Source organism: Cucurbita pepo, chromosome 14, assembly GCF_057944985.1.
Source record: "Cucurbita pepo subsp. pepo isolate OVF chromosome 14, ASM5794498v1, whole genome shotgun sequence".
In the NCBI taxonomy this organism is placed as follows: domain Eukaryota; kingdom Viridiplantae; phylum Streptophyta; class Magnoliopsida; order Cucurbitales; family Cucurbitaceae; genus Cucurbita; species Cucurbita pepo.
Window position 1 is genome coordinate 4,678,648 of NC_141811.1, and position 23,004 is coordinate 4,701,651.

At 36.0% G+C, this 23,004-nt stretch overlaps 4 protein-coding genes across 8 annotated transcripts; 1 reads left to right on the forward strand and 3 right to left on the reverse strand.

The window, feature by feature from the left end:
* The first annotated feature begins 2,507 nt into the window (after positions 1 to 2,507).
* LOC111809712 (bidirectional sugar transporter SWEET7-like) lies at positions 2,508 to 4,825 on the forward strand. The gene is made up of 5 exons (XM_087117263.1): positions 2,508 to 2,620; positions 2,713 to 2,749; positions 2,822 to 3,200; positions 3,425 to 3,544; positions 4,306 to 4,825. Exons 1-5 carry the CDS (start codon positions 2,578 to 2,580, stop codon positions 4,468 to 4,470), a joined length of 744 nt encoding a protein of 247 aa, XP_086973389.1. The 5' UTR covers positions 2,508 to 2,577; the 3' UTR covers positions 4,471 to 4,825.
* Positions 4,826 to 5,854: 1,029 nt separating this feature from the next.
* NLP7 (NIN like protein 7) lies at positions 5,855 to 9,710 on the reverse strand. Of its 3 annotated transcripts, none has more exons than XM_087117662.1 (5): positions 9,287 to 9,710; positions 8,493 to 9,076; positions 8,297 to 8,344; positions 7,226 to 8,168; positions 5,855 to 7,145 (listed from the first exon to the last, which is right to left on the reverse strand). In XM_087117662.1, exons 1-5 carry the CDS (start codon positions 9,552 to 9,554, stop codon positions 6,004 to 6,006), a joined length of 2,985 nt encoding a protein of 994 aa, XP_086973788.1. In that variant the 5' UTR covers positions 9,555 to 9,710; the 3' UTR covers positions 5,855 to 6,003. The 3 variants fall into 3 exon arrangements, with proteins under 3 accessions (XP_086973788.1, XP_086973787.1, XP_086973789.1); XM_087117661.1 differs by having other exon boundaries at positions 7,226 to 8,198; XM_087117663.1 differs by having other exon boundaries at positions 7,226 to 8,198; positions 8,493 to 9,086; positions 9,287 to 9,545.
* Positions 9,711 to 15,419: 5,709 nt separating this feature from the next.
* On the reverse strand, positions 15,420 to 19,202 carry LOC111810259 (26S proteasome non-ATPase regulatory subunit 8 homolog A). Of its 3 annotated transcripts, none has more exons than XR_002817392.2 (7): positions 18,716 to 19,202; positions 18,482 to 18,560; positions 17,740 to 17,842; positions 16,929 to 17,192; positions 16,638 to 16,749; positions 16,067 to 16,260; positions 15,420 to 15,723 (listed from the first exon to the last, which is right to left on the reverse strand). XR_002817392.2 is itself a non-coding variant. In XM_023696914.2 (6 exons), exons 1-6 carry the CDS (start codon positions 18,818 to 18,820, stop codon positions 16,120 to 16,122), a joined length of 804 nt encoding a protein of 267 aa, XP_023552682.2. In that variant the 5' UTR covers positions 18,821 to 19,202; the 3' UTR covers positions 15,925 to 16,119. The 3 variants fall into 3 exon arrangements, 1 of the variants encoding a protein (XP_023552682.2); XR_002817391.2 differs by having other exon boundaries at positions 15,420 to 15,728; XM_023696914.2 differs by lacking the exon at positions 15,420 to 15,723 and having other exon boundaries at positions 15,925 to 16,260.
* Positions 19,203 to 19,666: 464 nt separating this feature from the next.
* LOC111810258 (cellulose synthase-like protein G3) lies at positions 19,667 to 22,868 on the reverse strand. Its single transcript, XM_023696912.2, has 3 exons — positions 22,220 to 22,868; positions 21,208 to 21,483; positions 19,667 to 21,131 (listed from the first exon to the last, which is right to left on the reverse strand). Exons 1-3 carry the CDS (start codon positions 22,862 to 22,864, stop codon positions 19,785 to 19,787), a joined length of 2,268 nt encoding a protein of 755 aa, XP_023552680.2. The 5' UTR covers positions 22,865 to 22,868; the 3' UTR covers positions 19,667 to 19,784.
* Between the last annotated feature and the right edge of the window lie 136 nt (positions 22,869 to 23,004).

Below are 23,004 nucleotides of genomic sequence, written 5' to 3' on the forward strand. Positions count from 1 at the left end.
GGAGGGAAAAGATTGACGAACCTTTCAATTCCACTAAATCATGATTTGGATTCCTCTCTTACTATGGAATTATGCTTTAGAATATTAAACTTTAATGTAACACATGTATTTGTTTCTTTCTCACACACCCCCAAATAATAATAATATTATTAAATATTTATTATTTTTCGCTCCATAATAAAATAGATTAATACCCGTCTAATAATCATTTTATTTTTGTTTTCTTTACTTTCATATATTCTTATTAAATTCCAACATTTATATGAATGGTTTAGGTTTTGTTTCGTAACGAGAGGTTTATTTGATATTTATGTCGGGTTTCTTTTAATTTTTTTTTATTTTTGGGGGGTTATAAATAATGGATAATGATATTGGGTTGAATTAAATGGGATAAATAAAATGGATGCATCTTGACATTTTGACGTTGATTTGATATAAAGCAGTGATTCTTTTGATCATAACATAATTTGTATTAATTAAAAGGAAGAAAGCTTTTTGAAATAAGAGATTATGGGTTCCAAATAATGGAAATAGACTAATGCCAATTTGGCATTATTTTAATTCTTTTTTTTTTTTTAATTTAACAAAAAATACTTGAAATTGTGCTTTAAAAAAAAAAAAAAAAAAAAAAAAAAAAAAAAAAAAAAAAAAAGAGGTTCTCTTTCAAAAAAGAAAAAGAAAAAATTCAAACTTTTTAAGACTGGTTTCAAAATATTTTTGTTTTTAATTTAAATGAGTTTTTTTTTTTTAATAAACCGAATTCTTATAAATATCAATTGAAAATAAACATGTTATCAGCTATGGAAACATAACTTAACTGTAATTGATAGGTACTCTTTTTTATCGAGATTAAAAATTTAAATCTTTGATTTTTATCGTACTAAATTGAAAGCCTTTTACATTAACAATAAGATAATCATATCGGGTAACCAATTTAAGCAATAACGGGTCTTCTCTTAACAAAATGAATCTCGTATTTTTTAAAAATTTAATACTATGTGGATGGAAAAAAAAAATATAGATATATATATATATATATATGTGAGATTCCATGTCGATGAGAGAGTGGAACGAAACATTTCTTATAAAAGTGTGAAAAACTTCTTCTTAATAGACGCATTTTAAAATCGTAAGGCTAACGACGATATGTAATAGACTAAAATGAACAATATCTAGTAGCGGTAGACTTGGGCTGTTACAAATAATATCATAGTCAAACACCGAACGATATGTCAATGAGGAAGCTAGCCTACATCCAAGGGGATGGATTGTGAGATACCACATTAATTGGAGAGGGATGCGTTTTAAAATCGTGAACTAACGACGATACATATCAGATCAAAACAAACAATGTTTGTTAAGTGTGAACTATTTATAAGTGTACAAAATGTTGACAAGGAATTGATACCTTAGATTGTTTGATTGAACTTCTCTATGATGTTTTAAAGAGGTGTTTGAATATTGAATTGTAATTTGAACAGTTGAAATTCCAAAAAAGGATTTGGATATGTTGGAATTAATTTTAGTGGGGAAAATAGGACAACGTTGATGGGATTATCAAATTCTCTCCTTTCTCTCTCCATCTTACCTCTTAGGCATCCAATTAGGTAACAAAAAGCTACATCTATTTAACACTTACTTCCTTGTCATTCAACTATTTCCGAATTTTTCATTCACTTTTTTGGGTTTGACACTACTTTCATATCTCCACCCTCGACTTTCGTCCATTTTGATCTCGAACGAGATAAAAACGAAAAACGAAAAACGAATGAACCAAAATGACATTTTAACTGTACCCAGAAACCGAAATGAACAAAAATTGAAAGTACATGTGAGATCTCACATCGAGTTTGAGAGAGAAAGGAAGCATTCCTTATAAGGTAAGAGTGTGGAAAACCCCTTCTTAATAGACGGTTACAAATGGTATCAGAGCCAGACATGGGCAGTGTGTCACGCTGGCCCCAGGAGGAGTAGATTGAGATTCCATATCGGTTGGAGAGAGGAACAAAACATTCCTTATAAGGTAAGAGGGTAGAAAACCCCTTCCTAATAGACTGTTACAAATGGTATCAGAGCCAGACATAGTGCGGTGTCAGTGAGGACGCTGGCCCCCAAGAGGGGTAGATTGTGAAATCTCACATGGGTTGGAGAGAGGAACGAAGCATTTCTTATAAGGTAAAAGTGTAGAAAACCCCTTCCTAATAGACTGTTACAAATGGTATCAGAGTCAGACATGGGGCGGTGTGTCAGTGAGGATGCTGGCCCCAAGAGAGGTAGATTGTGAGATCCCCTATCGATTAAAGAGAGAAACGAAGCGTTCCTTATAGGTTAAGGTGTGGAAAACTTTCCTCTAACCGACGTATTTTAAAACCGTGAGACGAATGGCTATAGATCAAAATGATCTAGAACTCATAGGTTGATATAAAGGTGGGTGTGGTAGGGCCCATGAAATGTCCATGCAATGAATATAAGAGTTTATAAAAAGGTGAAGCTTGAAGCAGCTAGCATGTAGTAGAGTCAAACCCATCTCTCTCTCTCTCTTTAAAGGTCTCTTCTTCTTTCACTCTCTCCTTAACAATGGCTTCTTTGGAGCTTGCTCGAACAGTTGTGGGTATCATAGGTGAGCTTATTATTATTGCAAACAAACCCCAAAAAGCTTCCCTTTTGCTATCACTTCATTCATATCTTTACACCATCTTTTGTTTTGTGCAGGAAACATCATAGCACTGTTCTTGTTCTTGTCTCCAGTGTAAGGATTACCCTTTTCCCACAAAACCCTAATTCTCTACATCATTGTGTTTATAATTGATTTCATTTTCAGGCCGACTTTCGTCACGATATGGAAGAAGAGATCGGTCGAGCAGTTCTCGCCGATCCCGTACCTCGCGACCCTTGTGAACTGCCTAGTTTGGGTGCTCTACGGCCTTCCACTGGTGCATCCAGGAAGCCTTCTCGTCATCACCATTAACGGAGCTGGAATCCTAATCGAGTTGACTTATATAATCCTCTTCTTCGTCTTCTCCAACCGGAAGATGCGGGTCAAAGTCATGGTCGTGTTGCTCGTCGAGCTCGTCTTCATCACGCTCCTCACCCTTCTCGTTATGCTCATCTTTCATACTCATACCAAACGATCCATGGTGGTTGGAACGATCTGCATTCTCTTTAACATCGGCATGTATGCTTCTCCATTGGCAGTCATGGTAGGTTTCTAATTCGAATTTCTAACCTTTCGATTGATTATATAATACTTTAATTGACAAAAACCCGTCTTATAAGAAGACTCGAAACATACTAAAAGTTTAACTCATTATAAATATCCGAGAACTTTTTGTACATGAGCATAACTGGACGTCAAATTCTCATACCCTATTTGTTGTACTTCATATGATCATTTTAATAGTGAATTTTTTTTCGTGTGTTGCAGAAATTGGTGATTAAAACAAAGAGCGTGGAGTATATGCCTCTATCCCTCTCCGTTGCTTCTTTTGCCAATGGTGTGGCTTGGACTATTTATGCTTGCCTCCCGTTTGACCCTTATATTTTGGTAATTACTCGTTTTTCTAACTCAATATCTAACCCTAATCTCGAGTTAATTTGAGTTGGTTAAGTTAGTATTCATCACGCTAACTGATTAAGATATATTCTTTTAAGTCAAGAGGTTAGAAGTTCGAATCTCCAATCTTAAATATTATAAAATTTATGAGTTCGAGTGTTGAAAAAGAACATTAGCCTAATATTGATTCGTGGATTTTTATCTTTAAAAAAAAAAGTATTCTTTCAACAAATATTTGATTTTTGTTTTTTATTTTCATTTTATTCTCTCCCACACAAATAGAGGCAACATAAAAAGAAAAAGGTTTGAAATACTTTTAACTTAAAATATGAAATTTTGATGGAAAAGGAAGGAATCATTATCCTAATATTTCTTTTGAGTTAATTAAAAAATAAATAAAAACACCAATGAAGGTGTTCTATATGCATGTAATCTTAGTTCTTACAATTATATCCATTGCAAATTTATTATGCTTTTTTAAATATTTATTTTCTATAAATGTGTGAGGTCAAGGTTATAGATACGCATCCTACGAACAAAAAATTAAAAAAATTAAAAAAATTAAAAAAAAAAAAAAGTATTTTTTTCTTAAATAAAAATAAATAAATTAGCCATAAAAGTTAGATTATTAAAAGAAAATAAAGGTTAAAAAAGGGAATATAGCCCACATGAATTATTATTATTATTTATTTATTTATTTTGTGAATATATAATATTTTATTGAATAATGTTCAATAATTGAAACTTTTCAGATTCCAAATGGGCTGGGCACACTGTTTGGGCTGGCCCAATTGATACTCTATGCCAGCTTTTACAAATCAACGAAGCTCCAAATTGAAGAAAGGGAAGCTAAAGGGCAGGTGATTTTATCAGAGGTGGTCACCAATGGGAAAGTCTTAGAAGAAAGACAGCATTGAGACTGGGAATGGTAGAGCTCAGGTCCATGGAGCTTGATGGACACGAAGCATCTCCACCGTCCATCTGTCACTTTTTTATAATGATATACAGATATATAAAAAAAAAAAAAAAAAACAAAAAAACAAAAATTGTGTTTTAAATACTTTAGCAAACTCCTAATGTTTTAATTTGGAGGGTAATAACAGATGGTCACTGCACAGACCAGTGACGGATAATTGGCAACCTCGTATAATGCCATTTTGAGTGTTGTTTTTTTTGTTTTTTTTTTCCTTCCTTTTTGGTCCAGCCTTTGTTTTGTGTTCAATATGTATGTTGGAGAAGCTTCAATGTATGAAATCAATGCCTTTTTTCTAATTCTCGAGTTCGTTCAGTGGATCGGATTGTCTTCGAATTGGTAAAACTCATTCAAACTTGTATGAACGGCCACACAAAGATCCTCGGTGTAACAGCCCAAGTCCACCGCTAGTAGATATTGTCATATTTGGGATTTTCCTTTTAGGCTTTCCCTCAAGGTTTTAAAACATGTTCACTAGGGAAGAGGTTTCCGCACCCTTATAAGAAATGTTTTGTTTCTCCTCTCGAACCAACGTGGGATCTCACAACCTACCCCCTTGGGGCCAGTGTCTTCGCTGGCACACTGCCTAGTGTCTGGCTCTATGCCATTTGTGACCGCCTAAATTCACCGCTAGCTGATATTGTTCTTTTTTGTTTTTCCTTCTGGGCTTACCCTCAAGATTTTAAAACGCGTCCACTAGGAAGAGGTTTCCGCACCTTTATAAAAAAACCGATGTGGGATCTCACAATCCCACCCCCAAGCCGATGTGGGGTCCCACAATCCACCCCCTTGGGGGCTAGTGTCCTCGCTGGGACACTACCTGGTGCCTGACTCTGATACCATTTGTGACCGTCCAAATCCACCGCTAGATTTTAAAACGCGTACATAGGGGGAGATTTACGCACCCTTATAAGAAATGTTTCGTTTTTCCTCTCCAACCAATGTGGGAACTCATAATCCACCTCCTTTGGTGAGTAGCTCTAATATCATTTGTTACCGCCTAAATCCACCGCTACTGTCATATTTAAGCTTTCCCTTCCAGTCTTCCCTCAAGGTTTTAAAACGCGTCGACTAGAGAGAAGTTTCCACACCCTTATAAGAAATGTTTCGTTTCCCCTCACTAGTCGATGTGGAATCTCACAATCGACATCAAGAGGTTCAAGTTCAAGCCGAAAATCATTTATAAGCAACGATCCTAGCAACAATCTAGATGTCTATATTCAAGCGATCGATGCTAAGTTTTATATCGTCTTCTCGGTACCCAACACGTTCTCATAAACAGATCATGTTTGACAAAGAAGAAGAATAAGAAACAAAAAAGGAGAGAATGAGTGCAATTGATAGGAAAGATTTTATACAGTTTGATCAAAATAATATCAATACCTAAGATCTAAATCTTGGCTTCCTAATACAATATAATATATATAGAGAGACAGGAGATGTCAACAAATTTTTGATATCTACAACCCCAACAGCCTCACTCCCCAGTACTCTCACAAGAACTCCCAAGATTCACACTTATATCATGAACCAACAATCTTATTATATTGCTACCTGATGACTTCGAGATCTCTACGCACTCTTGCAGGTCTGCATCGCACGCCATAAGAACCCATTCTCGATCATCGTCCATGTATTTGATATCGAACGTACCCACCTCCATTTTCAATCTCTTTGCCACTTCTTCTCTTAACTCCACAATACCCGAACTCAACGGAATTCGAAACCGAATGATATCTTCCTTATAACTCGCTTTGATAGTCATCCTTCTTGCGTCTTGCCCTGCTGACATATAAGGGACTGTGTGACAAACAGACTCCATAGGTTGTCTCAGAGCTATATCAGGAGGGTTGGACCAACAAAACTCAGGTACTTGCTCGTCGAGAACAGCATCGGCCACTGAAGCGCAAAGATTTCGCAAGTCCTTGGAACTACCTGCATCTGCAATCAGCATTCCTCCAAATGCTTCCTCAGTGGGCTCAACCATTACGAGCGTATCCGGGATCGGACGAGCAGGTGCTGATATATTCAGTTTATCGATCGGATGGAATGCTACTTCAGGGGATTCTCTTCTAACACATTGTTCTTGCTGCTGGGGAATAGAAATAGGATTATTAGCTACACCACTGTCATTTGCAGGACTACCTTGGCATGAACCATGAGAAGTAGGTGTCCCGACGCTCTCTTCCCGTGATCCACTCCCCGTTCTATAATTGCTCAAACCATTTCCAAACCTCGGCAGATATCCGTTTTGTTCGTGGATTGGTTCTTCGGGACTCAACACTCCCCTATGTAATTGATCTTCCAATCTAGCCCATGTGTCGATTGTCTGTCCTTCCGAGGTGTTCGTTTCTTTATATTGTGGATCAGATGGTTGGGAAGCAACAAAGTTTTGCTGATTAGACCCTTCCGGAGTTAAAGGATGAGAACTCGAACTAACGGTAACAGGAAGAGGACTCGTAGCTAGAGATGATATACCGAATGCTCCTTCGGCTCCTTGAACCGATTCAATTACGCGCTTTAGTTTTGAAAGTGAACGATTGACCTTGTTGATTTTCCGAGATGGCCACCGTGAAATCCCGTGTTGCCTACAGATACGCTTCATTGTCGTCGGACAAACTGTCAAAATGGAAAAAACAAGATAGATAAGATAAGCAAGCACAGTTTTATAGTCTTTAACTACAGAATCAACAACATACCGCCAAGGCTTTTAGCAGCATCCTTAAGACTGCCAGCAAAATATTGTTGAAGAACCTCAAGACTAATCGATTTCTCAGCTTTTCCACGCTTTCTTTCCGACGTCTTTTTTACTTCCTTACTCTGTGGACAAGGAGCAGGGTTGTGGCTTTCGTCGTCCCGAGCGCTATTGTTTTCGTCCTTTGGAGTATCATGAACCATTAAAGATTGCTGCTGCAGCTTTTCTGATGCAACTACCTCTCCTGCATTTGGCATGGCATCAGAGTGAGGAGGCAATTCCATAGGTCGAGGAATTTGAATATATTCAATTCTCGACTCGAATCCTCCATTTCTCGACACTTGAATGATCTCGACAAGTCCTTCCTCATCCTCAAGGTTGATTCCAGAAGCAACTTTGAGAGTGTAGAAATGCTGCTTCATTGTTGCCATCAATGCACCCAACAAAGTCTTTTGTTCCTGATAATCGACAATACTCGGTGGCAGGAAAAACTCTAGAATGTACTCATCGTCTCCAGTAAACGTGCTTCGTAAACAGATCGAAAAACAGCTCTTTAATCCAAACATGAGTGCATAATGTACCAAAGGGTACTCAGTCTTGGAGAATTGAGTGATGTCTCCACAAAAACATGAGCTGTGGGATAAAAACGCTCTCCCAGAAACACCTTGACCCTTTCGTAAATGATGTTCTAAACATGCGTCACGAAAACCCCACATGTGAGCATCGACAACATACGATGCTACTTCGGTTGCAGACATACAAATCCGTCCCATGCAACTACCATCAAAGCTAGTACAGCTTTTCTTCAAACCTCCACCGTAAGCGAGCACATTTCGGTGCCTGCACGGAACCCAGGTTTGAGCCAATGGTAAGTTATGAGTTTCGCATACAACTGTGAGTACCTCCAAAATTTCAGCCAGTGCATTCTGTCGACCTTCGTTGCAAATCTGGTTTGAAAAGCATTGCGAAGTATGTATCTGTGAGATCGAGCAAGAAAAAAACCAAACTAGACAATATTCATCATCCGAAATGGAATCAAACACGAGTTTCATACATATAACTTTTCATCACTGACCTGATTATTTGGATGATCCAAAATCTCTGAACTTTTTAGATTCACAGCCTGCAACAAGAAAAGAGTTTCATAAAGTTAGCAAAACATTTATGATGGCTAAACATGTCATGTCCTTCGTCCAATACAATCGAGATCGAGAAGCATTAACATGAACACACAACACTTGTTAAGACATGATAGAAGATGAAACTTAAACCTCAAGAGCTTTGCAGACTTTGTCCACCTCAGGTGCATAATTGATCTTTGGTGAGGTCATAATAAGCTCAAGAACACCGAGACAAGAGTGCCCGGATGGGTCGAAAACAGGCAAAGCCAAAGTTCCTTGAACATTGTAGTGAAGAGCATGACTAAGTCGAGGGTACTCCTTGCTTGAGTAATACTGCACATTTGGAGTCCATTCAGGCAACTTTTGCTGGAAAACACGACCAGGGAGACCAAGATATCCATCCTGGTCGGGCTCCAAAGAAAACATAAAAGTCAAAGAGGCCATCCTATACTGATGAAGTCCATTGCTCTGTGAATCAAGGACGAAGGGTTGGCCAGAAGTTGAAAGTACAAGCTTGCCACCACTTTTTACGGGCGCCCAAACCTGAGCTAGAACATGCTGGTCGGAGGATTCCTTAATGTATCGAAGAGCTTGTGCCATTTTTTCTTTGATTAAGCAATACCCATCTGGATTCTCCGATGGGATTAGTCCCCATGATGAAGATTGAACTGGAAGAATTTTAAACTTGTGATTCTCGGACGGCTTTTGTGGTACAGAATTGGAATTGGAAGTACCTGCTCTCAGCTGTACAGTTAAGCCATTTTAAATAGAAAAGAATCCTCCTAATATGAACTACAACTCACAATGACAAGATTCAAACTCACAGAAAACTAAAATCCAGAAACCCCACGAAGAATCATAAACATAAAGTTACTCAAAGCTCCATGGAATCGACAAAACAAGAAATTAGAGAAAAGGGGGTAAAAAATGGAATGAAAACTGACCAAGAACAGAGCAGGTAGAGGCAGGAAACTTGGAATCGTCGTCGTCGTCGGGTTCGGAGAAGGCCCAGAGAGGGGAACCGAGATGATCGGAGGTGGAAACGAGAAAAGGGGACATGGGGTTGGAAGCGAATGAAGGGATTTGATCCAAGGGCCAAGGGAAGTCCAAGTCGAGATCGAAATCCATGAGCTGGGTCCGGTCGTCGGGGGCGGAACGGTGGGTGGATTTGGGGAAAAGGGTGGATGGGTGATTGGAATCGGGCTCGGTCATGGCGATTTAGGGGGTTTTGTCGGAGAAGGCCACCGGAAGGTCGGAAATCTGATGGGGTTGTGGGTGTAAAATGATGGTGAGGGGGAGAGGAAAGGGGAGGGAGAGGTGGTGGTTGATTGGGGAGTGTGATTCCATCGAATCCAACAACGAGTTGTACAACTTGGTTTTTGTGGGAGTTTTTTTTTTTTTTTTTTTTTTTTTTTGGATAAAATAAAAGCAGATTTGATTCCGTGTTGCGACCCACTACCGCAATCGATACTCCGCAGACTTTTGTCTCCTCCCATTTTTGGACTTCAAATCTCACCGTCCACTGGCAGAAATTCTTCGTTATATATCGCTATGTAGTGGTCCAAGTCTTTTCCAACCAATGTGAGATCTCACGATCCACAGCGTCCTCGCCAGCAATGATTCTCTTCTACAATCGATGTGGACCTCCAATCCCCACCCCCCTTCTAGGCCAGTGTCCTTGCTGGCACACCACCTCGTGTCCACTCTCATTCAGGACGCAGCTTCCTCGCATGCACATTACCCGATGTTTGGCTATAATACCATTTGTAACGCTCCAAGCTCACATTTAGCAGATATTATCCTCTTTGAACTTTCCCTTTCGAGTTTCTTCTCAAGGTTTTTAAAACGCGTTTACTAAGAATAGGTTTCCACACCTTTATAAAGAATATTTCGTTCTTCTCCCCAACCCATGTGGGATCTCACACGCTGTCAGTCTCACAGTTTTAAAACGCGTCTATTAACAATAGGTTTCCACACTCTTGTAAAAAATATTTAGTTCCCTTCTCCAATCGACGTGGGATTTCACAGTACTATTACTAATACAATAATTTTATTCTACAAGGTTTGGAACGAGTGCATCTCCTCACCTCCACCTTTGTCCCCATAACTTGAGGGTGAAGATTCCTCAAACCCGCAAAGATCCATTCGTAAGACCAACAATATCTTTCTCATCCTCGATTTAACCTTATATTAAGTTAAATCAAACATATTTTTTTGATCTCGCGCCTACTTTTGTCATTCCTACCACATTATCTATAAACTAACCCTAAATTCTCGAACTAAATTTTAAAGATTTTCATTACATTAATAATTCCGAAACCCGTAATGGGTTCTTTTGCTCTTAATTATTATAATGTAATGTCAACAAAAAAATAATAATAATAATTAGAAAAATCTCATGTACTTTGATGTTCTAGAAAATAATTATGGGTAATTGGGTTAGTCAAGTGGTGTATTTTAATTAATACAATAGAACAATGTGCATATAATGTCACACAGCATTAACATAAAGCTATATAAAATTTTATTAATCTAATTGGATTTACATTTTACATCATCCAATTTTCATAATTTTTATTATATACAAGAAAAAGACAAGACAAAAACAACAATAATTAGTTGGTTTATATTAATTTCTTTTTTATGGAAAAAAATAATGTTTTTGGGAAAAGTTGTTAGCATTAACAATAAAAGATAAGCTTGAATTATAATTGTAATTATTTTTTAATTGACTTTTAATTCTATTTCTAATTCAGCAATTTTGATTGGTGCACTCCAATTATTTAATTGGCAATGATGGTTCCTTTGTTTAAAATATTATTTAATAATTTCCCTTAATGAGGACAAAGGTAAATAATTATCAAATAACAAAGCAGCCCACCCCATTAATTTTTCTCTCATGTTTTTTTTTTTTTTTAATAATTGAAAAAAAAAACATACTTTAGCATTGGAATAAAGAAAAATGTTTAATTTATTAATTAGTGACATTAGCATATTAATTAAGTAAATATAATGAGAGCATAAAGTTTAAAGAAATGTATGGAGGAAGTGAAGACTTTGATCTCTCCAAGATTTTTATGCTGATGAGATAGTGACTGACTTTAATACTTTATTGCATTTTTTTTTATTTATTTATTATACAAAAAATATATATATAAAAATATAAATTTCCGTGTTAATTTTATTGAAGAACTAGGTAGAGAGATTGTTCTCGTATAGGCTATATAACCCACTTGTCTCGTCAACTTGAATGGTACTTTTTTTTAGTTGCCATAATTTTTTTATATAATAATGACTCGGACTTTTTTGAACTCAAACAAATTAGTCGGTATAATAATCATTTTTTTTTTATTATTATTGTTGATGATTATTCGGGGAGTCCCACGTTGGCTAATTAAGAAGATGATCGTAGGTTTATAAGTAAGGAACACTATCTTTAGGTTAGAAGAGTGTATGTTCAAAGTGGTGTAGAACCATCTCATCCATGATTCGGAGTTGAATCACATAACAATTCAACCAGCCTTGAGACAACTTATCACAGATTCCTAACGAGAGGATCCCAACCTTATCAAGCTTTTGAGCTAGATAGTATTAGGGGCTCGTAAATGGGTTTTCCCTATTCTCCTATGGGGTCCTTTTATCGTTGTGTGTGCCTGAGTTTGATGAGTTCAAAATGAAGGTCTTTGTTGAGGCTCAGAACTCAACACTCTTGATGCACTCAAATGGTAGAAAATGTATCAAAAGTTATGCACGAGAAGAGGTACATGTCCCTTGTTTATTGAGACGAGATTGGTGATCACTAATGGTTAGAACTCAAACTAATCCAGGTCACATATGATGTCATCTTAAACAAAAAGGTAAGAATGAAAACTATACAAAGAAGACAGAAAAACTAATAAAACTTAAACGTCTCGATAATATAAAAGAGTTTACTTAGTATGTTGCAAGTCCTCGAAAGATATTTATTTTCTCTTTTGTATCCTTTTAAAAATTAGATCGAGAGATTCCGACTATAGCCCACTTGTCTCTTCAACTTGAACGATGAATTTTATTTTTTATTTGTTTATATAATTTTTATTTTTTACTCTAGTTTTTAGAAATAAAAAATAAATAATAAAAAATTGTGGATCGTGGGAAAGCTCCAAGGAGGTGTGGCTGTCAATGGTTCTAGGGTTCATCCATATCCTCAACCAAATCTGTCTCCTTCCCATCACTTATTTAAATTATTTTTAATTTAATTGTAAACAAGAAACAGTGATGTAACATTCATTAAATTATACAAAAATCCAATTTTTTATATAAAATTTTAAAAAATTACATTTATATTTTATTTTTACACATTTAAAATGAAATGTAACTTTAAATTTTAATTGTTTTGTTATAAATGATTAATTTAATTCTCCCTAAGTTTTATTCTATATCAAATGATTGGGAGAAGAAATTGATTTGATGGAATAATTTTCCCCCAAAAAAAAGTAATTAAAGCGAAGAAAATATTTTTGGTGTTTGATTAGACATGGCTTAAAGGTTATGACTTTTTTTTTTTTCTTGAAATAAAAGATTTTGACTTTTTCTCCCAAAAAAAAAAAAAAAAAAAAGAATCCAATATTTATGGAAAGATTCTATCTTGAAAGAAGGAATATTCCAATGTTGTGGCATAGAATCTATGCAACCAATTATATAATATCATATATATTAAATATTTTCTCTCTATATTATAAACAATACTATTAATAATAAGTATAATTAAGTTTATAATTTTTGAAGAACGTATGTATTTGGTCATGATCTTTCGAAAGTATCTAAAATTCTCTTAATTTCATTTTTTATATCTAATAATCTCAATTTTTTTATTATTTTTGTTTAAAATTAATTTTATATCTCATAAATTAATTAATTTTTAAATACTTTAAGGATATAATAGATACGGAATTAAAATTTTTATATCTCATAAATTTCCAATGTTTAATGACCAATTAAACATTAAATTAGAAGTCGATTTAATGTTTTCAGCTTAATGAATCTTTCTAACAATGTTTCAAAAAAAAAACGAATTTAACGATAATATAATTAAATTATTGAATGAATTATCATTCAAAGCAAAATAATTTAAGACCCATTGTATTTTACACAAAGAAATATAATCCCCGACTAATTACAAAAATTACACTTTATTAAACTTCAAATAACAGCTGAAATAATCATTGAAAAATTTAGAAAATTATATAGTTGACTTTTCTATTAGGTCAAACAGGGAGGAATTAGCTATCACCAATGGAAATTCAAAAAAAAAATTATTTATTTTATTATCTCAGGACTTCTAATTATTAATCAATCAATCGGTTTAACATTGCAACATGTAATTAAAAATAAAATATAAATTTGGATGGAAAATGGTATATTATATTAATATAATATCTGTCAAATGAACACGACTCTCCACAATGGTATGATATTGTCCACTTTGAGCATAAGCTCTCATGGCTTTGCTTTGGGCTCCCCAAAAGGTCTCATTCAAATGGAGTTAGTATTCCTCACTTATAAACCCATGATCATTCAACCCCTCTATTGATATTGTAAATGTCTTAAAAAAAAAAATTCAAATAAACTAATATTCTTTAATTAATTTTTTAAAAATAAATTTATAATTTTGTCAACCTAACATCGTTTACCATGTATTTATTATTATTTTCTGTTTTTGGAGGTTTCAAGGGTTGGAGATAAATACAACATTAATTAGTGAATTAATTGACCATTTCAAATTACAAATTTAAAATGTTATAGTAATTATAAGCATCCCCAAGAAAATAATAGAATAACAAAAGGTAATTTCAGGTCGGCAAGATTAAGAATATTAAATATGGTTTATTCTATGAATTTCTAATAAAAAAATGTTGGTTATTATTGGCTTAATTACTTTAGGAAACGATATACATTTAATTCGTGAAATTTCAAACCGGTGTTTATTTGATGTCCAAAGTTTTAAATCCAACACTTCTATTCTATTGTTGGAATAGTTATGATTTTTTCTTTTTAACAAAACCATTTTGTTTAAAAGTACTTTTGAATAATTTAATTTAAGGCGTGTTTAATGATGTTAGTTGATCTAAATTTCACTCCATAACATAGCTCTAGAACGCCATCACTCCATAACATAGCTCTAGAACGCCATAATTATGTGTTAGGTAGGTTTATGTACTATTTAAAAAGAGAAAATTAGCATGAGTAAATATAAAAATACTAACGAATAAATAGCTTAGAAATTATTTTAGAGATAGAACTAAATTTTGTCGGGTAACTTTTTATATATAAAATATTTATTTCTAAAAAATTTAGGGACGCCGTCATTTATCCCTTCCTAAATTTTACCCGTTAACTTTTTCAAATCGGATTTACATTCGTCTAGCTGTACAAGAAGACTCGAATATTTGACAAAAAAAAAAAAATGAAACTAACAAGTATTAATTGAAAGAGGGGTAATCAATGGAATTAAAAAAAATAGAGACATTGAATAAAATGGGGATGGGATTTTATTTATTTATTTATGGCAAAAAAAAAATGGTTAAAGAATAGAAAAGATCCAAATTCCAAAAAAAAAAAAAAAGAAAAAAAGAAAAAGAAAGAGGGAGTTGTAAGCCACAAGAGATTTTGAAATATTCGAGGTTGACAATGAAGGGCACAAGTTGTACGGATAGAGACAGGTTCGGAACGTTCCAGAGTTATGGGGGCCGCCCCCACCGGCCGGGACTCGGCGCGCCGTCGCAACTTCCGTCGCCGCGACACAGACAACAAATTGCATTTCATTTATATTCTATTCTTCCATTCACTGTTTTAATTTTAATAATAAATAGCTTATTTAAATCTTATCTACTTTTTTATTTTAAAGACCCAATTTTGATCTGACAATGACTTTATTTTGTTTTCATTTGATTTTCTAATTTTAATCAGTACATATTTGTTTGCTCTTTTTTTTTTTTTTTAATATATATTTATAATCTGTCCTTTGACTTACTTTATCCTTTAATGATATCCCAATTTTCATTAATATGAATAAAAGAATACAAATGGATAATAGAATAAAAGAAGAAAAGTACAGTGCGAAACAGTGTTATAAATCCATTCCAAGTGTTCATTTGTTACATAATCTAATAGACAAATTTTATTTAAAAAAAAAAAAAAAAAAAACAAGTATAATTTTGAAAGAAAACTAAAAATAAAATAGTTAATCTAATAGAAGTTCTGAAATCATAACTAATCTAAAAATTAATAAATTCCAGGTCAATGGAACATGGATAAAAAGTTTAAAATATTATAACGTACCTTTCTCCTCTAATTATTTCATTTTTTCATCGCTTCAAAAATTTCCGAACCTGAAGCAACTCTGCTCTGCAATTACAAACACCTTAGTATTTGAATCACAATTTTATCAGATTCGAATACATGGAAACCCATTTTGTAAACTTGAGCTTCAAAGTAATGTTTGAAGCCATTTTTTAATCCCATAGGAATAATCAAATGATAACGACTTCCTTGACGTTCGATTCTAACTAGATGCCGAGGATATGTAATTGTAAACAAACACTTGGAAAAAGAAAAATGCATGGACAGTCATCTTATGTTAATGAAGATACCAAGATAATTCGATGCAAATCTGAGTCGATGTCAACAAAAAAATAACTTTGAAACCCATAATGATCATAAGAGGGGGAGGGAGAATCATAAACCTAGGCATGTTGTAAATCTGCAGATGACAATCATGAGAAGCTGCTAGCTTGGTTCATACAATCCGCTCCAACTCCCTTGCGTAACTGAGTGTTTGGTTGATAAGTTGAAGAGAAGGAATTTCCTTGCAAGGTGCAGATTCTTTCACCTTCTGGAAATATAAGATGCCGTTCGTTATCTCCCACTCGGGATGCTCCTGCATTGAAACATAAGATTTCCATCAACAGGTGCAAACCCTCCAATGGAAACTACTCCTAATAGGAACCACGGACCCTTCATAATATGATATGATATTGTCCACTTTGAGCATCGTTTTAGTTTTTGTTTTCCCAAAAGGCCTCAAACCAATGAAAATGTATTCCTTACTTATAAACTCATGATCATCCCCTAAGTTAGCCAGGGTGAGACTCAACATACTGCAGATCAGTTCAATGGACTATATGCACCGCATCATGGTAAATGTTTCGCAGTTCAGTGAAAAAAAAAAAAAACTTTGGTCTAACCTAAAACTTTTTAGTGATTACGTAGATTATCGATGGCTAGATACCATCCAACAGACTTAACAGAGGTTACCTCCTTGACATATTCCAAAAGTTCCTGGTCAGAGGAAAACAGCAGCATTTGGCGGGCATTACTTATTGAAAGATAATCATATGCCTTTTCACTGCAACCGGCTATTTCATCCCTGGAAGTGGCAGAAAAGACGCAAACTATGAATAGAAACTAAGAATGAAATGGACCTGCTACTTGTCAGTGACCCCAAGTAAGAAGAGAGAGCGAGAGAGTATTCGGCAAACACTTCGAAGGAGGTGGGATTTCTCATCTATCACTATATTACTTAGACACCTTATTTAGATGAGTTACCTTACAGTCTTTGCAAGGAGGTCCATAAAATAACCAAAAGTTTCATGTGGCACTGTCTGTCGAGCACTCAAAACACGGTTGTAAGCCCCTTCCATGAAAGATTGCTCCAGCTCTACAGCATGTTTAATGCATGGGTTCTCCAAAGCAGAGGTGGAGAGAAGTTCAAGTTCAGTATGAAATTCAGCAATTCTGTTCTGTACAAGAAGCCTCAAAAGGTTGAGACCCAAGATGGGATACTCCTGAGGGGATGGCGGAAGGCGGTTACTGCTCCAAAAACAAAAAAAAAAAGTTCAAACTCACAAGGTAATATCAAGTGATCTCAATGTGGCAATTCTGGTAAAATGCAAGATAACTACAGGAAGCTCAGCCTAAAGTTATAGATTAGATATCAGTTTTGAACATAAATATAACTCATAGAAGATGTTTGTCTGATAAGCTTGGATCCATTTGCTAATCTGCAGCAATTCATTGTCAGTCCACCATCTCACTGAATCAGTTCAGTTGAATTAATTAACTTATTTACATGAAAGAAAGAAGATAATACATTAAAGTAAACTAGTGAATACTGACGAACTAAGAGAATTATAATTGCAAATAATATCAATAAGCAGCTTTTGTTTTCGATGATGTTTCACTTTAAATAAACAAAGAATCAAATAGCTCAATAGAACTTCAGTTAAATTTATATCTACGTGAATGAGTATAAATCATTTAACTCTTACGAGAATTTAGGAATAAACAAGCAAATATACCGAGATTTAATCAATTAAATAGAATTTAGGAATTCAAATTTCACTTAAGAGAAAAATACCGAGCATCAGTATAGTAAGGCTTCAATTGGAAGAAATCTCTTTCAAATGCATCTTGATCTTCAATCTTCACACTAAGTAATACAGCATGCTCGTATATATCCCCTGAAGTCCCCAAGTGAACATAAAAATTGTACAAGATTTCAATTTAGAAAATGACTATACAGGGAAAGAAAAAACCAAAGTTCCATACAGATAACAAAGTCTTCCGTACAGAAAATTATGCATCAGAATATTCAATGACCCAGAAAGTAAATTATTTATCCACGTCCAAGTGATCAAGTTTCTGTGATTCTCAAATTTTTATTAGATAATTAATCAATTTACGACATTTGCTTCTCATATTTCGTACATCTGAGTAAAATTGCTTCAATGGCTCATTAAAACGTTAGACAAATTTTCATCGACTGGTATCGGTCATCTAGCTTCTAAGATGGGAAAATGGTTCCAAGGCTCCATAATAATCTTATCATTGAAGATAACAGAAGCTAGTAGCTTATGCTTGTAGTTCGGGTTGTAGCTTTACAGTCACTAATCATGCAATTGAATAACAATTACCAAGCTCCATACAAATATAAGTCTCCATATGTTACTATGAAGATGCATGACCAGACTATAAGTTTCTCTTCAGTTGAGTAATTTCAAGACCCAAGCGACAGTAAATTATTCCAAATTATTCATACAGAAAAATATAGGCCAGCCAATAAGAGATATAGAACTACGGCATGGAGTATGCATTCTTACTAGCTACCGTCAATTCATGGACTGCATTGGGCGCATCTTCAAACAATGGTGGAAGACTTCTAAATCCAGTTAAAAAAACCTGCAAAAATAAAATGAAGAAAGATTTCGGAAACTTGAACAACATTATCAAAACCAACTTCTCAAGAAAAGAAGAAAACACGCTAAAACTCCAGAAACGTAGCGAACGGAGGAGTCATAGGTTGAAACATTAGGGTTCTGAAATAAAACCGACACCTTCAGCTGAGGGAGGAGATTGCTACAAGAATCGTAATCGTGCCTAACAAACGCAGCTTTGAAGCGATCGAAGTGCTGCGAGACCTCAGTTAGCTTTGGATCCATGGCGATCTTCGTCTCCTTCAATTTCTTCCTCCGAATCTCTCAGATGAAATTGAAATGAAGATGGTCACCTTTGTTTGTTGTCTTTGCTTGCTCTTCAAGAAGGATTTGCCCTTTCTCTAAGACTCACAAATGGGTCGAATCCGAACCGACACCCATACCCGGCCCAGATACTGTAATAAACTTAATAGAACAACCCGACCTAGGAGAGGAAATTTATTACTAATCATACTTAAAAAATTTAGGCTAAGTTATTTAAATTAAGTTAAACTGTATTGCATGCTTTTATTTTTTCACACGTGTGAAATTATCTTGTCATTGAGTTGTAAATCGCTCGATAATGTATTACTATATAACATCATCACTAGCAACAGATATGCTCGTTTCACGGTTTTAAAACGTGTCTATTAGGGAAGTGGTTTAATCCTAACTAGTGTCTTGCTTAACCTCTCCACCATTTGTAACAACCCAGCTCAAACTTACTGCTAGCCATTTGTAACAATCCAGCTCAAACTTCCATTTGTAACAACCCAACTCAAACTCAAACTTCCATCAAACTTTCTGTAGCAATTTCCATTGATAATAGGCTCTAACTTTCTGTAACAACCCAAATCCATTACTAGTAATTTTTAATTAGCTTTGATACCATTTATAACCGTCCAAATCCACTACTAACAATTTTCATTGGTAACTAGATCTGATAGCATTTGTAACAGCCCAAACCTGCTACTAACTAACAATTTTCATTGGTAACTAGATCTGATAGCATTTGTAACAGCCCAAACCTGCTACTGGCGAAAATTGTCGGCTTATTCGCTTTGATCAAGGGTACTAACAACAATACTAATATAATTATAATAAAGTAATCTTTCGTTATATAAGATTCCTCAAACTAATCTCATCAAACAAAATGCTAATATCCCAACACCACAGACAGCCAAACAAATGTGAAATTCTAGAAAACCCCTCAGTTAAATGAAGAGAAAAAAGCAGCAAAAGAGCAAAGAAGCAGAGCGAGGAATAGGGACAAGAAAGTAATTTCGCGTGGCAATTTCCCTCCATCCTTCCTAAACGCCATGGCCACATAAAGCGGGAAGCAATTCACCACTGTAAATCCAGCCAGAAAAATCTGAACAAAAACTTCTTCCCACGCGCCGCCGGATCTCCAAATCCCAATAAGTCCGCCAGCGAAACCGGCTAAGTTAACAATCGCCGCCGTGGCCATGGGCAGGAACATCGGCGAGGAGGTTCCAAACTCAAACAACTCCTGATCGTATCGCTTGCTCTGATCTTGGTCGACAACTTTGCTGGTGACATTGAAACCTAGCGCCGAAATCCCAAGAGACTTCAACAAAAACTCAATGGATGCAAAGAAGTAGCTAGACAGCGCTCTTACGCTCCAAATCCTCTGATCGTTCCACCATTTCTGGAACGTGCTTCCTTCCTGAAGAAACTCCAGAAGGTCTTGGCCATAGGCTCCGAGGAACAGAAATGAATACACTGAAAACCATGGATCCCAAACCCTAGGGAAGACGGAGGCGCCATTGAGAAGAGCCAATTGGGGGAGAAAGGCATAAACCGTGACGGGAATACACAAAAACGCCCAAAACGCGTTATGACAATAAGAAATACCCATGAGAAGGCCCATGGACCTCACGCCGAATGTAATTGGGCTGTACTTTGAGAATGTCACTTCCAAAAGCCCAATAGCCCATCTCTTCACTTGATTCACCGCGTCCAGAAGGTTCATCGGAGCGTCGCCGTAGAAAGCTGCCCTGTTTGGATTACAGAACACACTCTTCCACCCCTCCGATTTCTGTAGATACGCCGTGAAATAATCCTCCACTAAAGACCCATATCTAAACCCCAATTTGGAACCCCATTTGGTGTTAGTCTCATAATCACACCTCGCAACTAGATGAGCCAAGTCCAACACCTGTCGAGACCGAATGGAGTTTTGGACAACATGACTTGGGTGAAGCTCGGGGAGCTCAGGTGGTTTGAGCGCCGATGGGCCACCGAAGAAAGTTCGTCGAACAAAAAAACACCCGGTGCCAAGATAGCCTGGGCCTAACAACCCATCCATACCAATTGGGTTAAATATAAACAGCCGCATATACTCGCTGCCATACATATCATTCTTGCTGATCCCATGGAATCGTTGAGGGAACTGAACATAGCCACAATTGCTTCCAAAATTTGGGTCCATAAAGTAACATAACACCCGAAGAGGTGTTTGCGGGTCGTTGGAATAGGTGTCACAGTCCAAAGTCAGGACAATCGGTGCGTTGCTCATTGTAGCTGACACTCGCAGCTGATACATTAAAACACAATTAAGTGATAACAACAATCTCGATATGAGAAACTAAATGAGTAAAAGGGTTAATTACCAGAGCATTAAGAGCACCAGCCTTGAAATTGTGTCGTGAAGTTTCACTTTTTTGCCTTGAAACATAGATGAGATTTGGTAATGACTCTCCAGTTAGGTCTGTGTTCTTACTGCTCTCCAACAATACGTGAATGATTGTCGGATGATGTCGTGGAGTGAAGGAATTGGTCCATTTACCCAAAATCATTCTCTCTTCTTCTCCATTCATGAACTCTTCTCCAACCTTCCCTTTCTCCAAAATATTTTCTATTCGAATTTTCATTTTTGCATACATTATCTGCACATCCAAACACAACCCATTTCTTTAATTTTTATTTTTCTTGTTTTATAAGAACTAATATACACAGTTAAAATTGAGTTGTTTCTGTTAGAAGAACACGACTCTACACAATGGTATGATATTGTCTACTATGAGTATAAGCTCTCATGTCTTTGTTTTGAGCTTCCACAGGAGGGGATTCCCTAAATTAGTCAATGTGGGACTTTCGTCATCCAACACCTCCCCTTAATCGAGGCTCGACACTTTTGGAGTTTTAGTCATTTTTTACTGTCTTCGAGGAAGCTCGACTCCTTTTCTTATGGAATCCTTTATTCGACATTTGAAGATTTACCAATCTATTGACACAACTAAGTGAAGGGAATGACTCTGATACCATGTTAGACGAACACGACTCTCCACAATGGCATGATATTGTCCACTTTAAGTATAAGCTCTCGTGGTTTTGCTTTGGGCTTACCCAAAAGGCCTCGGAGAGAGTATTCTTCGTTTATAAACTCATGATCGTTTCCTAGATGAGTCCTGAGACTTTCATCATCCAACAGTTTCAATAATGATTTTTAAATCAGATTAAACAGCCTGGCTAATAATTTCTATTACTCACATTTCAAATCCAAATTTAAAATATTTAAGAAAATTCAGTGAATTTTCCAAAAATAGTAATTTAAATTAATTTGGAATAAACGAGTATGTTTTTATTATTATTATTATTATTAAAAAAATATAGATTATGTACCTTGATCTTCTCCGATTCAGAGTCCAAATCCTGGTTGGACTCGAAGAACGCCTCGGGATTCCTTTCAACGACGTGGTTTTTCCTGCAAAACGGCAACCATTCGGCGGCGAATCTGGCCGCTTCCATAAAAGCGAAGAGCGTCACGGCGGAGCCACCGTCGTCGGAGATATAGACGGAGATCTTAGTTGTCGGGTAGTCATAAGCCAAGACGGACAATGCTGTGTTGATGACGTTGATTGGTGGCTCCTTGTACGGATCCGCAGTGCAAATGAAGACATCCAACGCCGGAAAATCCGAATCGTTTTTGAGTAACTGCTTGAGGTTATTAGGGAACTCGCGGCGGCGGAGGGGAATCATACGGTTGCATTGAGTGGTGGCCCACAAGAACGCTAAAACGACGTCGGAGATGAATAGAGAAATAGAGACGAAGAAGGAAGAAACAGAGGTGGGGGATTTGAGAAGTGAAGTTAAGTGGTAATAAAACAGAGATAAAATGGCAGCGGCGTAAACGGCGGCGAAGAGGCGGTTGAAGAGAGTGGTGCGGCGGGAGAGGTGTTGGGAGTTTAGTGGGAGTGGCGGAGGGTTAGGTATGGCGGCGCGTGCAATGTATTGCTCCATGATTTTTTGGAGTGTGAGATTTTGCATCCGAACTTATTGGTTGTATTTTATAATTTATTTCGAAACCCTTCATTTTCCTAAATTTAGAAGTGCGGGCCTGGGCATGGTGAGCGAATATTCTAATGTTATGTTATGAAAATATAGGTAAAAAAAAAAATATTTATTTA

What these genes read in the sequence shown, in the direction of transcription:
- LOC111809712 (XM_087117263.1), top strand. Translation starts at nt 2,578, where the DNA reads ATGGCTTCTTTGGAGCTTGCTCGAACAGTTGTGGGTATCATAG. An exon ending in CTTCTCCATTGGCAGTCATG is followed by an intron (nt 3,201 to 3,424) that starts GTAGGTTTCTAA and finishes CGTGTGTTGCAG; the next exon opens with AAATTGGTGATTAAAACAAA. An exon ending in CGTTTGACCCTTATATTTTG is followed by an intron (nt 3,545 to 4,305) that starts GTAATTACTCGT and finishes GAAACTTTTCAG; the next exon opens with ATTCCAAATGGGCTGGGCAC.
- NLP7 (XM_087117661.1), bottom strand. Translation starts at nt 9,554, where the DNA reads ATGACCGAGCCCGATTCCAATCACCCATCCACCCTTTTCCCCAAATCC. An exon ending in CTCTACCTGCTCTGTTCTTG is followed by an intron (nt 9,077 to 9,286) that starts GTCAGTTTTCAT and finishes AGCTGAGAGCAG; the next exon opens with GTACTTCCAATTCCAATTCT. An exon ending in TGGATCATCCAAATAATCAG is followed by an intron (nt 8,199 to 8,296) that starts GTCAGTGATGAA and finishes TCGATCTCACAG; the next exon opens with ATACATACTTCGCAATGCTT.
- LOC111810259 (XM_023696914.2), bottom strand. Translation starts at nt 18,820, where the DNA reads ATGGATCCAAAGCTAACTGAGGTCTCGCAGCACTTCGATCGCTTCAAA. An exon ending in ATCTCCTCCCTCAGCTGAAG is followed by an intron (nt 18,561 to 18,715) that starts GTGTCGGTTTTA and finishes TTATTTTTGCAG; the next exon opens with GTTTTTTTAACTGGATTTAG. An exon ending in CTCCTTGCAAAGACTGTAAG is followed by an intron (nt 16,750 to 16,928) that starts GTAACTCATCTA and finishes TGCCACTTCCAG; the next exon opens with GGATGAAATAGCCGGTTGCA.
- LOC111810258 (XM_023696912.2), bottom strand. Translation starts at nt 22,864, where the DNA reads ATGCAAAATCTCACACTCCAAAAAATCATGGAGCAATACATTGCACGC. An exon ending in CTGAATCGGAGAAGATCAAG is followed by an intron (nt 21,484 to 22,219) that starts GTACATAATCTA and finishes TTGGATGTGCAG; the next exon opens with ATAATGTATGCAAAAATGAA. An exon ending in CTGGTGCTCTTAATGCTCTG is followed by an intron (nt 21,132 to 21,207) that starts GTAATTAACCCT and finishes TTAATGTATCAG; the next exon opens with CTGCGAGTGTCAGCTACAAT.